A 13,441-nucleotide genomic window follows, 5' to 3' on the forward strand; every position below is an offset into this window, starting at 1 on the left:
GTCAAGCTACCAGCGCTTTGTACTCAGAAAAGCAGTAATTAACGCACGGACGTACAATAGACATATGTATGTGTATATAGGTGTATTCCATGAAAAATCAGCTAATTCGTCTTACTTATTGTTACTTCTCCAACTTGTGTACGCGCATTTGCGATCATCGCAGCGGAGAGGGACAGTGACACGTCACAGGATGCACGTGACGAGGCTGACAGCGAGGAGTGTTCGAGGTTGCAGTCAAGGCTGTAGAAAGGCGCTGCCGGTTGCATCTCGCGAGCTATACCGAGCGGTCGTCGACCTCGTCGAGCGCGTTCGTTGCTGTTTGTACAAGGTCGTTTTACTTAGGTTCGTCTTGATCGACGACCAAGTTGATGCGACTAAACGCACTTACGGTATGCATCGGAGTACGTTGACTAGAGATGCTGCTATATAAATCATGTTTAGAGAGCATGGTCACTATCGCATATCGCAATATAGAAGAAACCTTTTTTCTAATGATCTCTTTCTGGATAATTAGAATTATTAATCACTCGAATGATTAGGATTCAAAGTTCAAAATAATACAATGCGTTTTGAAAATTATGCTACAAAAAGATAAATTAATAAAACATTTATGAAAAAGACAGGATATTAATTTGAGACTTTATTGTAAAAATATATAGTATAATATTGAAGTCTGGATGATAGATATCGTGATAATTGATGCTCTTTCTCGGCATTTTTCTTGGAGAAAAATGGACTATAAATTGGTCAAAGAGTATGATATTAAGCGTAGCTGCGGGATACTCTTTACAAGTGGGATATAAAAGGAGATGAAATAAAGTCATCGACCTCAAAGAGGGCCAGTTGCATGGACGTGAAACGCTAACCTTAATTAATTTTATAATTAGTACGTACAAAGGAAATTACAACGTTATGTAGGGAGAAATACGTATAAGCGTTACTGTGAACATCGCGAACGTGCGAGGAATTTCTCATTATTGCGTTTAATGTGTTGTTAATGCAGTTAATGAAGTCATCTAATGAATTGTTTTTAATAATAACAGCGATGAATTGTTTTTGTTGGAAGACGAATGAGAGAAAATCGGCCGATGCGGGAAAATATTCCCGCAAGCGCGGCGCGTTGAAATTAGCAACTCATTTGCTCGCCATAACGGAGAATTTTCGAAGGCTTTTAACGCGTTACTTGATCGGTGTGAGCTATCATTAATCATTTCTTCTCGCTCTACATTTGACTTTCCCAGCCGCGCACATTGTAATAGTTCCATTTTCTCGCTGATTGAACTCTTTCTTCGACTCGCGGTTCTCTTGCGCTTAGTAGAAACTCTTCAATTAAAATGCTACCTTTGAAACTGAAAAAAAAACTGACATCATTCACAAAAGAGCGACTCAAGTTTTGATTATAGTTTATGATTATAGTGGGTGATAATCAAGATGATTATAGTTTATAGAATATAAAACATAATAAGACGTGCCCAATTAAAAAGATTGGTGAAAAGAAACGAGAAACAAATGAACAGAATTGTACAACCTTAATTTAGAATATTAAAGAATTATATAGAAAAGCGTAATAAAAAAGAATTATACCGGAGATATAAAAAAAGGAAATAAAAGGGTATGTATTCCGTACAACGTTATATTTTAAACAACGCAATATATAATTAAATAAATGTACGTGATTGTAATCACTGTGACATTTTTTATTTCGGAAGAATAATATTTATTCGCGCACACGATTATAATACTGAGAAATAGATGAAATAAAAAGCCATAGATAAATCTTGGATATCTTTCATCGGTCGACTGATTCTTCCGAGGAAATTGTATTCTATTTAATTAGTTTTCTGTCATTTACACGAGAAAGTACAATTTCATGCGACCGTCGTGGCGGAAGAGAAGCTTAACAACAAAGTCATTATATCGGTGTTTTCAACCCACGGTAATTCTTTGTTGTATTTATTATCGCTGGGATCTTTTTCGCTGAGAAATTCCAGTAGTGTGGATTTCTTCTCGATATTTCGCGTATATCTCGATACTCCTATGTTTGCAAATAATAGTGCAAACAGTACGAAAAGCATATGTTAACGAGATTGGACGGGCCATGAGAAAGAATAGTTTCACTCGTTGATTTTTCTTTCGTTAAAGCCTCGATTTCTCCATACTTCCGCTATTTTATCTCGATCGATTCAACGGCGACCATAAAGTTGCCGCAAACGCACAATTTCGCGTGTGTTGCCAAGTTTATCTTTATGCAAATTTTATATATATATATATATGTGTGTGTGTGTGTGTGTGTGTGTGCGCGCACGCTACAAGCGGAAAATATGGTTTATATCACTTCTTAAAGTTATAGTTTAGCCGAATTTCGCTGCATTTTTATTAGTTTCAATCTCTTACGTAATCTGTATTCGCGCAATTGCTGATCAAATAATATATATTTTGTCGTGTTACCATAGTAATTGTGAATAGTACATGCATGCACTAATTCCATTACACTCGCTGTTCCGTTACACTGTCTTGCTATTGACTGTCGTAATAATGGATTCTATTATTGCGCGTTAACCGTACGTACGATCAATTACTTTAAGTAATTACGTATGATTACGGTATGATTACGTTGCTAAATTGATAGTATTCACTATATGCAATACAGAAAATTTATTAAATGAAGAGCCTTTACATAGCTTTCATAAAAGAGTGTATATAACTCTTATCGTCCACTTGCCTCTTCGTTTATCAATTCGTTCATCGCTTCCCAGCAGAATAATGAACTTGGCGTGTCTAATATATTTTCCATCGTGATAGGATTATATGGTTGATGCGCGGAAGATGAACAGACTTTCTGGCCACGATCTCTCTCAGCCAAGCGCGCCCAGGCATATTTTGTCGTAGCAGTAAATTATTCCGTCGGTTTCGCGGCCTCTCTGTGCTCGTCATCATTTTATCTATCAAACACCGCTCATTATGTAATCATGTCAGGTGGAGGAGGCTTCGTTTATGTCATTAGCGATGCGGGTCGACCGGCGTGAACCGGACTCTCGGCAAGGATAGACTTGATTAACTCGCCGCTCATGGAGAGATCTATCGTGCCCTCGAACTTGACACGCGATATGATTCGCGGGAGCGACCATTATCTTTGATTTCTTGATATGTATCGTTTCTCTCGCCAGGAGAAAAGTTCAAACTATATTGTACTTCTTTTCGTTTATTTTAATCAATCTCTTGCCGGTTTTACTTGCGTAAAATTTAAATTAGACGTCTTTTTTTGACACGCAACACACACACACACACAAAATTGGTTTAGACAAAATTTTTTAATAAATTCTCGATATCAAGATTTACCTTATTATTTAATTTCTGTATCTTTTCAGTATAAGATTTATTTATAAATATCATATTAAGTAATTAATTTTATATATCAAAAGATGTGATATTTATAAAAAGTACTTACTTTGGTCATGTTTTTAGTAAGAAAAATTTTGCTTTGAATTTATCAAGAAGATCCATAGATATTAACAAAAAATCTATTAATATTAAAATAGCTTATATAAATTAAAGAAAGTTTAGTATTGGCATTTTGAACTAGATATGAATTTGTAATTTTTCGAATGATAAGGCAATAATTAATCGTCGTTTTAATGCATATTAGATCTTGTTGATTGACTGTAATATAATATTATATTTACGTCGTTACGTCAAAATCTCTCGATATTATAGACACGTAAGATACGTCCAGTAAAAGTTTCTTCGAAATAAACATTTATCTTTGTTCTTGAGTTTTGACAAACTTACGAAATGACAGCTCTGCCGGAACATAAGTACAAGTAAAACTTATGAATTTTACGCAAAAGATATTCGTAGATAAATAATGACAACTGCGTGTAAATGTCTACGTACGTCATCTTCCTTAAGGAAAGACGAATTTTATTTATGCGAAAATATAAGTGATTCTACAATTAATCATTTTTAAGATATATATCTTTGTATATATATGGTGTATTTTACGTAGGACCAATATTGTCATCGTCCATGTCTGACACATAAGAACTGATTACTGTTGTGTTTAATAAATTATAATATGCCAATCTTACCGTAATTTATATCTGGGATTATATCATAGTGTTTATTACACGAGAACTATTATAAATTAGAAAAAATAAAAGAGTCTCACATATTTTAAACAACTAATTGACGAAATATAAATTCTATTTTTTTGAAAATCTTAAATAATATGTTATAATTTTTTTCGTTTTTGGAATATATATTCTATGAAATTAATTTGTACAATCGTTTTTTTACAAATTAAAGCTGTTTTTACTAACATTCATCGATTGATAAACAATGATAAACAATTATATATCAGTAATCATTTCAATATTATTATAACTCAAAATTATTGATATAATAACAATTACTATAATAATGATTTCAAATTTCGTTACCACTGTCGCAAAGTACAGATCTAATTTATGGCCCTTAAAACGTTGATTTTTCAATCTTGTCCCTTTCACGAAGCCAACATGGCGGACGCCTATTTATAGCCAGTGGAGCGAGAGTAAGTGGCACTCGTTCTTGTTGCTTCAATTGTTATCCCTTCCTCCGTTACTTTTCCCCTCCGACCCCGATGACCTGAAACATCCGGGTAAATGGGGCAGAGAGCGAGGCGAGTCAAGAATCGCCCGGTTACACGGGTTATCTCGTCGACATCTTTGGAATAAGGTCACGTTGATAGCTACATGTCTTCTGCGTCGTTTGGTAAACCCATGATGATTGCGCATCGCGTACACGAGCTTCTGTAAAAAAATAGTTGAATAATCAGTTATTTCTGTTTAAACGATGTCCGATCGTGTACATGCCAAGTTTACACTCTCTTAGCTTTAATAAAATATTAGAAATTATGAGTGTAATAATTATGTAGATATAAATTATATATTAAAGCTCAATCAATTTTTTCGGAAATAACATTTTTCGGAATATTTAAAATTTATAAAAAATGATAAGATAAAAAATTTATATAAAAATTATTTCAATATTATCATAATAGCGGAAAAAATTGTAATGTATTGTTTAGAATCTAAAAAAGTATTTACAATATTATTTCTTTTCTTTGGCGCGACAAAATGCGTATATTATCCATATAATGCATGTTATTCAATATCGAAATTCGTGATCGAAAGACGCAAAAAATTGCAACTGCCGGAAGATTAAACTTGAATTTTACATGATAAAATGTAACGCTGCGTATTTCTCGCGTAATTCTTGCATACTTTAATCGACCGAAGTACAAGTGTTATCAAGCTGCGATGTTACGGTTGCTTGCAAAATGGATGCAGCGAACAAGATATGTGGTAGACGCTATCATTGTTCGGGAAAATTGTTTCGCTCTCTGACCGTTAATAAAAACTTTAACGAAAATTTTTAATTTCGAGAGTACTCCTTTATTTATTTTTTAATACATATGCCATTAAAATAATATGTAAATAATTTTTTAAATTAAAGTTTTTTGCTTGGTTCTGTTCCGGACATTATATTTTATAAAATTCGATTTGTTCGAGTTTTTGTTACCGTGAGAAATAACAGTGCGAAACAAAACTGCATAAATAAACAATTTATACTATGTTTTTACAGCAATCACTTGTCGCGCGTTTAGTTACAATGTAAATTAAGGAACATAACGTACTATAGGCAATTTACGCTAGACACTTGATTTACAATGGATGACGTGGTTTGCATATTCTCGCGTGTACCAAAAATAAAAATGATAAATTTGCCGCCTCGTCAGTTTCTTGTTATCACATCGAAGTTAAAGAATATAGTTCCGTCAAAATTGCCGAAGAGGCCAGTGATTTTCTGGCGGTCGAAGTGTGCGCTTGAAGCGAATATTCGCACGAAAATTGATACGATTTGTTCGACATTTCTTGATTTATCGCAGAGTTGACATTAATACGTCGAGATTGTCGAAACAAATTGCGAGTGAATAAATTTATTGTAAGGTAGGCAATATATATTTAGTATTTTTAAACAAACAATCTTCCTTGTAACTTGAAAGAGAAACAACTCGAATTATAATTATTAGACTTAATTCCATTATGCTTCTATATCGAAGCATCGCAAAAATAAGAGTAAAAGAAAAGTATTTCGAGAGAAATGGTTTTGATGATTATTTAAAAGATTTTACTTAGAAGAACGAAAAATTTAATTGAGAATATAATATGAAAACAAATAAGGCCCGTTCGAAAAATCGGTTGATAATTAAAAATTTAACTCGATTTTTAAAAGAATACATAAAAGCACATAAATACAATATATACACGCAATAAAATATGAATGGGAAATTATATCGAACGTATTGTATAATTATATCATCTTGGTTTGTTGTCACAGATGTCACGTTATCTATATTTGCAAATAATATGTGGCTAAGTGCGATGACAAGCTATTGATACGAATATTCCGTATTATCGTTGATAGTTAAACATTGACAATGCAGTTAGATTTCATGTGTGTATATTGTCGATTAAAAACAATGTTGTGTTGTATTTAATCATGTAAATATCATGCTTTCGCGAGTTTACGATATTCGAAACTAATTTCTTTCGTATTTCGTCTCATGGTGTTTAAATTAATATTTCGTAAACTCATCAGTTTTACATCATTGTCTCTGATTTTTCTCTTCTGTTATATTGAATTTAAATGAAAAGTTAAATTTTGAATGGGAAACAAAATTTTCTTTTGCGTCGCTATTGATTGGGAGTATTTATTGTTTTGCAACCTTGCTATTAATCAACAAAATATGAATTTATTAAATATAAATTTATTAATTAAAAAGATGAATTTATTAATTCTGTGACTAAAATGATCTGGTATAATATGCACATGAATATTCGGAACATTACCTGCGCTATTCGTCAGGTCGACGAGCTGCATAGAGCACTTGCCTTAATTATTCTGCCCTCCAGGTACGCTTTGAGTTTCAGCTTCCACGTCAAATTAGTAGCTATACACGATATGTAGCAGATTGATTCAATTATTCCATCGCTACAATTTACTGAGAATGAATCTTCATGTGATTTTGCACTCTGATCGTTCATCATAGTTGATGGAAAGATCGATCTGTCGATGCGAGGAAGCTATCTTTCTCTTCACAGAATTTGTTGAAGTGTGAACGAGATTAAGCTTGATCGTTGGAAAAAGGATAACGAAAAGTGTGGTGCAAGTTTTATAAAAAACTATTTTTAATATAAAGTCATATTTAAAGTGAAATCTATGGATTATGGACTTAATGCACCCAGATATTTTTTTTTAATTATATGTATATTTAATCATGTTATGATTAATTAAGATTAATAATTATAGTGTATTCTTAAGAGCGTATTGGCGAAAGATAATCAAGCGGCTCAGTGGTCTAGGGGTATGATTCTCGCTTTGGGTGCGAGAGGTCCCGGGTTCAAATCCCGGCTGAGCCCAAAATTTTTTTTCTTTTTTTTATCTTCTCTTTCATATATATCTTTTACTTAAAATTTTACACATAAAGAGAGTGTGTCCTATCTGATTCGATTGGTGATCACTCATCCGCGCATTTTTCGCCGGAAAGTCTTTATTACAGCTACTGTAATTAGTCACGCTTATTGTTGCAGGACCGGCAGTATGGCGGTCGAAGAGGGGATGCTGGGCGGTGGCCTGGGCGCAAAATTAAAATGCCCGACTCCAATATCGCGGTTGAGGGTGGAAAAGATCGAGGGCGGTCTGATGGTCGCCGGCGTAGTAATAGCGGCGAACTGCCAGATCGCACTTCCGGCATTCGGTACCCTCTTCATGCTCGTCGGCGCCGTACTCACTGGTTCGTATTTCCGGTTTTTATCATTTAAAATTGCTTCTTTTTTTTAGTTACATAAATATAAATTTTATGCAAATTCATATACGCAGAAAGTGCGGTTAAAAAGGATATATTTATCGCGAAACTGATATGCATATTATAAGAAGAAGATGGCTTTAGAATCGTTACAAATCTTGTATTTTTAAAAATGCATTCTATGTCAACCTGACAACGTTTCTCCTGACATTATTATATACTTTTTTACATAACAAATTGCATGTTTCTGTAGATTCTGTGTTATATGTTTCCTCTCTGAAATCACATACCCGTATTCTTGGCACATTTGACGCGAAAATGTTACTGGGAAAATAAAACATTAAACAGACAGTCATTAAAAATGCGGCGGAAATATAATTTCATCAGAGAATGCTATACATGTCAAATAAATGTGACAAATATATTTGTATTTTATGGTGAGTATTTTTCCAAGGTTTCGCACCGCGAGGCTTTTGATTATGCCACATTATTTCATTTTTACAATTACAAATACATTTATATAAATTGCGGTTTTGCAAAAGTACACAATGTATCAAACAATGATGACATCGGGCAAGTGAATCTCATGAATATTCACCGATTCTTGTTTTTATCGCATTATTATCTTAAAACGCATTGTTCACACATCCACATTTGCATCTCGTGAACGATTCGCAAAAGTCGCGGAAGCACAATTTCAATTGGTTCGAATAACAATGAGAATCACAAGCTTTTGATTTCATCGAATTTCATCAAATCTCACAGACAAAAAAACATTCTCTCATTTTGAAATATATATTCTATTAAAAATATCTCTCATTTTAAATTATTCTATTATTCGTGATTTTAAAAATATGTAATTTTTCACAATAACGATCGCATGAGTATATATATAGCAATTTTGAATTTCTGCTTATCTTCTTCTTTATCTTGATGCTTGTCCGAGTATTCTAATATAGAAATGCGTCATGGCGTGATTAGTTGTAAGCATAATCTCAAGCTTTCCATTTCGGAGAAAGCATAGGCTTCATAATCGCATGTGGGTCGCGCTTAAAAAGAAGAATCGGCATTTATTTCGGAACGAGATATCACGATGATTAACGTTTACGAGAAAGTGCGTCTCGCGCGTTCTTGTTTAGCGATATACTCTAGACTTTTTATTATTTGCTTTAGCAATATCCGCTATATATACATGGAATACTATTATCGCTTTTCTTGTTTATGAAATATGGGCGGACGGATTTGATAACGTTTTTTTGTGAATACTATTTGAACATTATTAGAGAACTACAGATTTTTTATTTTTTAAGAGTAAAATTAATAATATTTAATATTATACGGAAAAAATTAAGTTTATTCATCAAAATATATTTTAGTTTTTAATATTAAATAACTTTTGAAAAATATTTTAAAGATTTCACAATTTTTTGATCCAAAACTAGAAATCTTTTATATATATATTCATGATAATGATAGATGAATAGTATAAATATAAAGCTAAAATTAAATGAAAAGGAATCGATGTTTTGAACCACAGCTTACATGACTATCAACACGTGATGTTGATAACACAGACGTAACCAAGAGATAACTGTCAAGCCAATATTCTTCGTTGTTACATACTAATGACTGAAGCCTTCGCTTACATACTATAAACGGATTAATAGAAAAGGAAGCCATATTCAACAAGCCGAAGCAGTAGTAAAGTTGCGCGAAAATACTTGAAATATCGCAAACACATTTAAATTGTAAATTATTTGATTGTAATTTCTAATAAATTACGTCATAGCTATATAAAGTTTGTTCTGCTTCTACTATGTTTTTGAAAATTTTGATATCAATATTAATATATATTATTAGACAATAATTTCATGAAACCAAGAGAGAAATCTCGGAAATCTTTTTCGTAAATAAAGATATATTAATATGAATTTATATTAATTTGTTATATATTATATTATATTACTTTTTATATATTACACATTATTTTATATATTAATCTTATTAATATCCAGAAACAACATGCGTGAGTCAATCGATTGATTTTAAACTTCACGGAATTTAAAAAGTGAATTTCAATATTTATTGAATATTAATAAATGCTAATATATTAATACGCGGAAGATTTTCAAGGCTTCTCTCTCTCTTTTCGAAGGCGAAAGATCGCTTGCCGTTCTTTCTCGTTGAATTAATTTATGAGGCGCTACAATCCATGTGCGTCGGGACGCTGACCTCGGAGCACCATAGATATAGCTTTCGTATCATAAAAAAGAAAAAGCGGAAGAAAAAGAGCAAGAAGGCTTGGACTGTTCGCCAAGCAACAGCTGGCTGCTCGCATCGCGCACTCTGTCACTTCTCGGCCACGCTTCTTCATATATACGGGATGCCGAGTGTTGTTACCAACCGATTTTATCAAAACCGGTCTGTCCCTCCCTTTTTATCCTCCTTTTTTCCTGCCGTCAACGCGTCAAGACCGGTCCTGTAGCCCATTTCCCTTTCGTTGTTTCTCTAGGCGTCTCTCTTCCTCTCGGACACTCTAGATATCCCTCTAGGCTCATCGCTTACTCATGCTGCGTTAATGTCTTTGTTACGTTTATCGTGTCTGAGTCGAGTCTTTTTTGATAGTCAAGTGGAACGGAGGATTTTATTTTTGATTATGGGAAAAATCGATCTTACGGACTGAATGGATCGTAAGATACTGTTGAGAATCTTGCGGATGTGATACATATTTATTCATGCCTGCCTTTTCTTTTGAAATGCGTAATTTTTTAAATCGCTTTTTACATTATTTCACATATTACTTTCACTATACTTTTAAAATGCAATTTTCGTACAGCGATTTTCTTTCTCAAGAAATTTCTTGTTACTATAATGATAGTACAAAAAAAAGATATAAAGAAAAAAAGAATTAATATTCATATACAGGGAATTTCAGATAAATTTGTATTTGTGTTATTTTATTCTCATAATTATTTTATTTATTTTACTTAATTATTTTATTTATTTTACTCACATTATTGTATTTATGTAGTAATTTGTTTGTTTTATCTCTAAAAAAAAAAAAAATGATGAGATATTTATCGAATTTGCCGATTGTTTATGAAGCGTTTTGCTGGCGTTATCGATTAAAATATGCTTGGAGGCAAACCCTTCATGGCGAATGTATTTATGTTCATAATTTCTGCTGCTCGTTTACAGATGAACATTTTCTCTTTAAATATGCCTCAACATTCTCACTTGACGATTAGCGAAAGTAATACAGGTGTCATTACATTCTTAAAGAATTTTCCTTTGGACACATAAAATTTTTTGCTAGAGAAGTTTATGCATTTGCATATCAATATGCATAGTAATGCGAATGTGTTCGAACCTCGTCGGACCAACGATTACGGAACTTTACGGAATACGAAACGATTCCGCGGTATTGTACGAGAAACACGCAAAGAGAACATAAAGCCTTATCCGCTAAACTCTGAGCTTTACTTTCGCGAAAGTCGAGTGCAATGTGGCCGAGATTGTGTTTGAATAACCTAGATCGTTTAATCACTCTCTCATTGTTAACAACTATCATCTTTTAAGAGCGCATTTAACAATAGAGGAACAAAAGCAGATTATTTTTAATTGTGAATATTGCGTAAATTGTTAATAAGATTAAAATGTACTTTTACGCGAGAATTTATGTCGTTTCTGCTAAAAATACTTCGTCTACTCGAAAATGTGAAAAATAATTGCTCGAAAAATATTAGAGAATATTTTTAAAAAAGAATTTTGTACGTGATAATTAGGTATATGATAATCAATTTTTGCGATTAATTTTAAATTGCTTTTTATTTGTTGCAGCTGCGTCTTATCGCGGTCCCGGTGAGGACGAGGATAAGAATTCGTATGCCGCGCGCATCGCCTTTACTGGCAATTCCCGTATCTTGGGGCCGATTTGCATAGTTGTGGGCGCCCTTATGCTTGCCCTTGGCGTCCTGCTCTGCATGCTTACAAGACGCGCCAGACGAAGGGAACGCAGAGTGGGCTTCCATTGCCCGCTTCACGGGGATTTCTACCCTCTTAGTCCAGTTCAGGGTATCAAGATGTTTGGTGAGTCGATCTCAATTATGTTACTCGGTCTTTAACACTTTCTGCGTAAATCAGTGTTTTCTAAACTATAGAAGGAAAAGAAAATTTTAGATTAAATCGATTATTTAGTCGATTAATCTGAATTTATGTGATATTATATCGCAATTTGATTTGGAAGAAAAATCGCGACCTCAATTTACGATTAGTCAAAATTCTTTGTTTTCAGTTTGGCTTAATCTCGTATCTTTCGCGTATTATTATTTTTGAACAATCTATAAATTCATTTTTATTTTATTAATAACCCCCATTGTTTATTCAATATTCTTATCATTTTTATTTTAATACTTGCTTAATAAGATTACATTCTATTAAAAATTCTTCCGTTATTTGCTTTTGCCATTATCGCCAATATATCGACACGCTTCTAAAAGCAAAATACGTAAGTATGATTCTCACTATCGCGTGAGAATCGAAACTTGTTTCGCGTTTTTTCAGAACTTACTTGCTATGTATGCGATCATTTGATGTATGCAATTATTCCTTCGTATCCGTACATAAACGCGCCTGCAATTTCGATGATACGTTTTCAAAGAACGGAATAGCCGCTAAAATGCTTCTCGAGAAGATCTCGACATTGCTCTCCAGACAGTATCGCCGGTCATTATCGTTATGTCACGCGATGCTATTACACTTTTTACAGATATTCTTTCAAAGTTGTAGTTAAGTGGTATATATCTCCTTTGTGCAAAGATCGTGCGTTGTCAGGCCATATTACAATCGCAATAGTTAGCGTTAAAATGTCTCTCGTCGGCAATTGGCCGACTTGTTTAAATCACCGCTCTTGATGATTATTTGTCCTGACTTTGTTAGCGATATCATTTTGGTTACTTAAATCTCTGTAAATATTTCTGGAAGCAAGTAACATATCAATTATACTGCGACAACTAATTTGATAGACCGTGATAAAATGGATTTATGAGGTATTCCGGCATTTTATGACTTCGACGCTACGTCTTCGGTACCGTCTTAGAAAACCTATCAGTTCGTGTTGTCTTATTATCGCGAGCGTGCCAGGTCGTATCAATTGATTCGAATTCAGGACGAGGCTGGATTAGGCGAGGAGTAGGGTAGCTAACTAGATTGTCGGAATTTAGGCTAATACAACTCTATCAGATTATTGCGTAGGTAGGTTGCGCGCATCGCGAATCCTACAAGTTTCCGTGTTCGAGAGATCGAGAGATCGCTTTGAATCGCATGATAGTAAATTCTTAGCAAGAGATAAGTTTTTTATTTTCAGTTTTTTACTTTCGGGCTCGAAGAATTGCGAGAAGGGCAATAGGGATTTTGAAAGTTATCGGTCGCCGGCTCCGCGTAGAGTAAAATTTAGTACGAAATATATCAGAATGTTAGATTATCGGTTTGGCGGAGAAACGAACAATTTTTGATGGTCAAATATTGAACGCGCATGGAGTCAGTTATTTTTCGATAGGATGGGTATATATACAGGGTGCGGCATTTATAGTG

At 33.7% G+C, this 13,441-nt stretch overlaps 1 protein-coding gene and 1 non-coding gene across 6 annotated transcripts in view; both read left to right on the plus strand.

Annotated features, from left to right (window-relative positions):
* LOC115244047 overlaps nt 1-13,441 on the plus strand; it is a 55,916-nt gene that overhangs the window by 22,289 nt on the left and 20,186 nt on the right. For 4 of the 5 annotated variants that reach the window (XM_029821419.1, XM_029821420.1, XM_029821422.1 and 1 more), the window contains exons 2-3: nt 7,635-7,837; nt 11,690-11,938. In XM_029821419.1, coding sequence (XP_029677279.1) covers nt 7,635-7,837; nt 11,690-11,938 — 452 coding nt within the window. Of the gene's footprint in view, nt 1-5,844; nt 5,991-7,634; nt 7,838-11,689; nt 11,939-13,441 lie in introns of those variants that run through there. The other variant, XM_029821424.1, reaches the window with a different exon arrangement.
* Nucleotides 7,392-7,463, plus strand: Trnap-ugg. Its single transcript has one exon. It is a non-coding gene; the product is annotated as a tRNA-Pro (tRNA).

The sequence above is a fragment of the Formica exsecta genome, unplaced genomic scaffold (genome assembly GCF_003651465.1).
Source record: "Formica exsecta isolate Colony F162 unplaced genomic scaffold, ASM365146v1 scaffold79, whole genome shotgun sequence".
Taxonomy (NCBI): Eukaryota; Metazoa; Arthropoda; class Insecta; order Hymenoptera; family Formicidae; genus Formica; species Formica exsecta.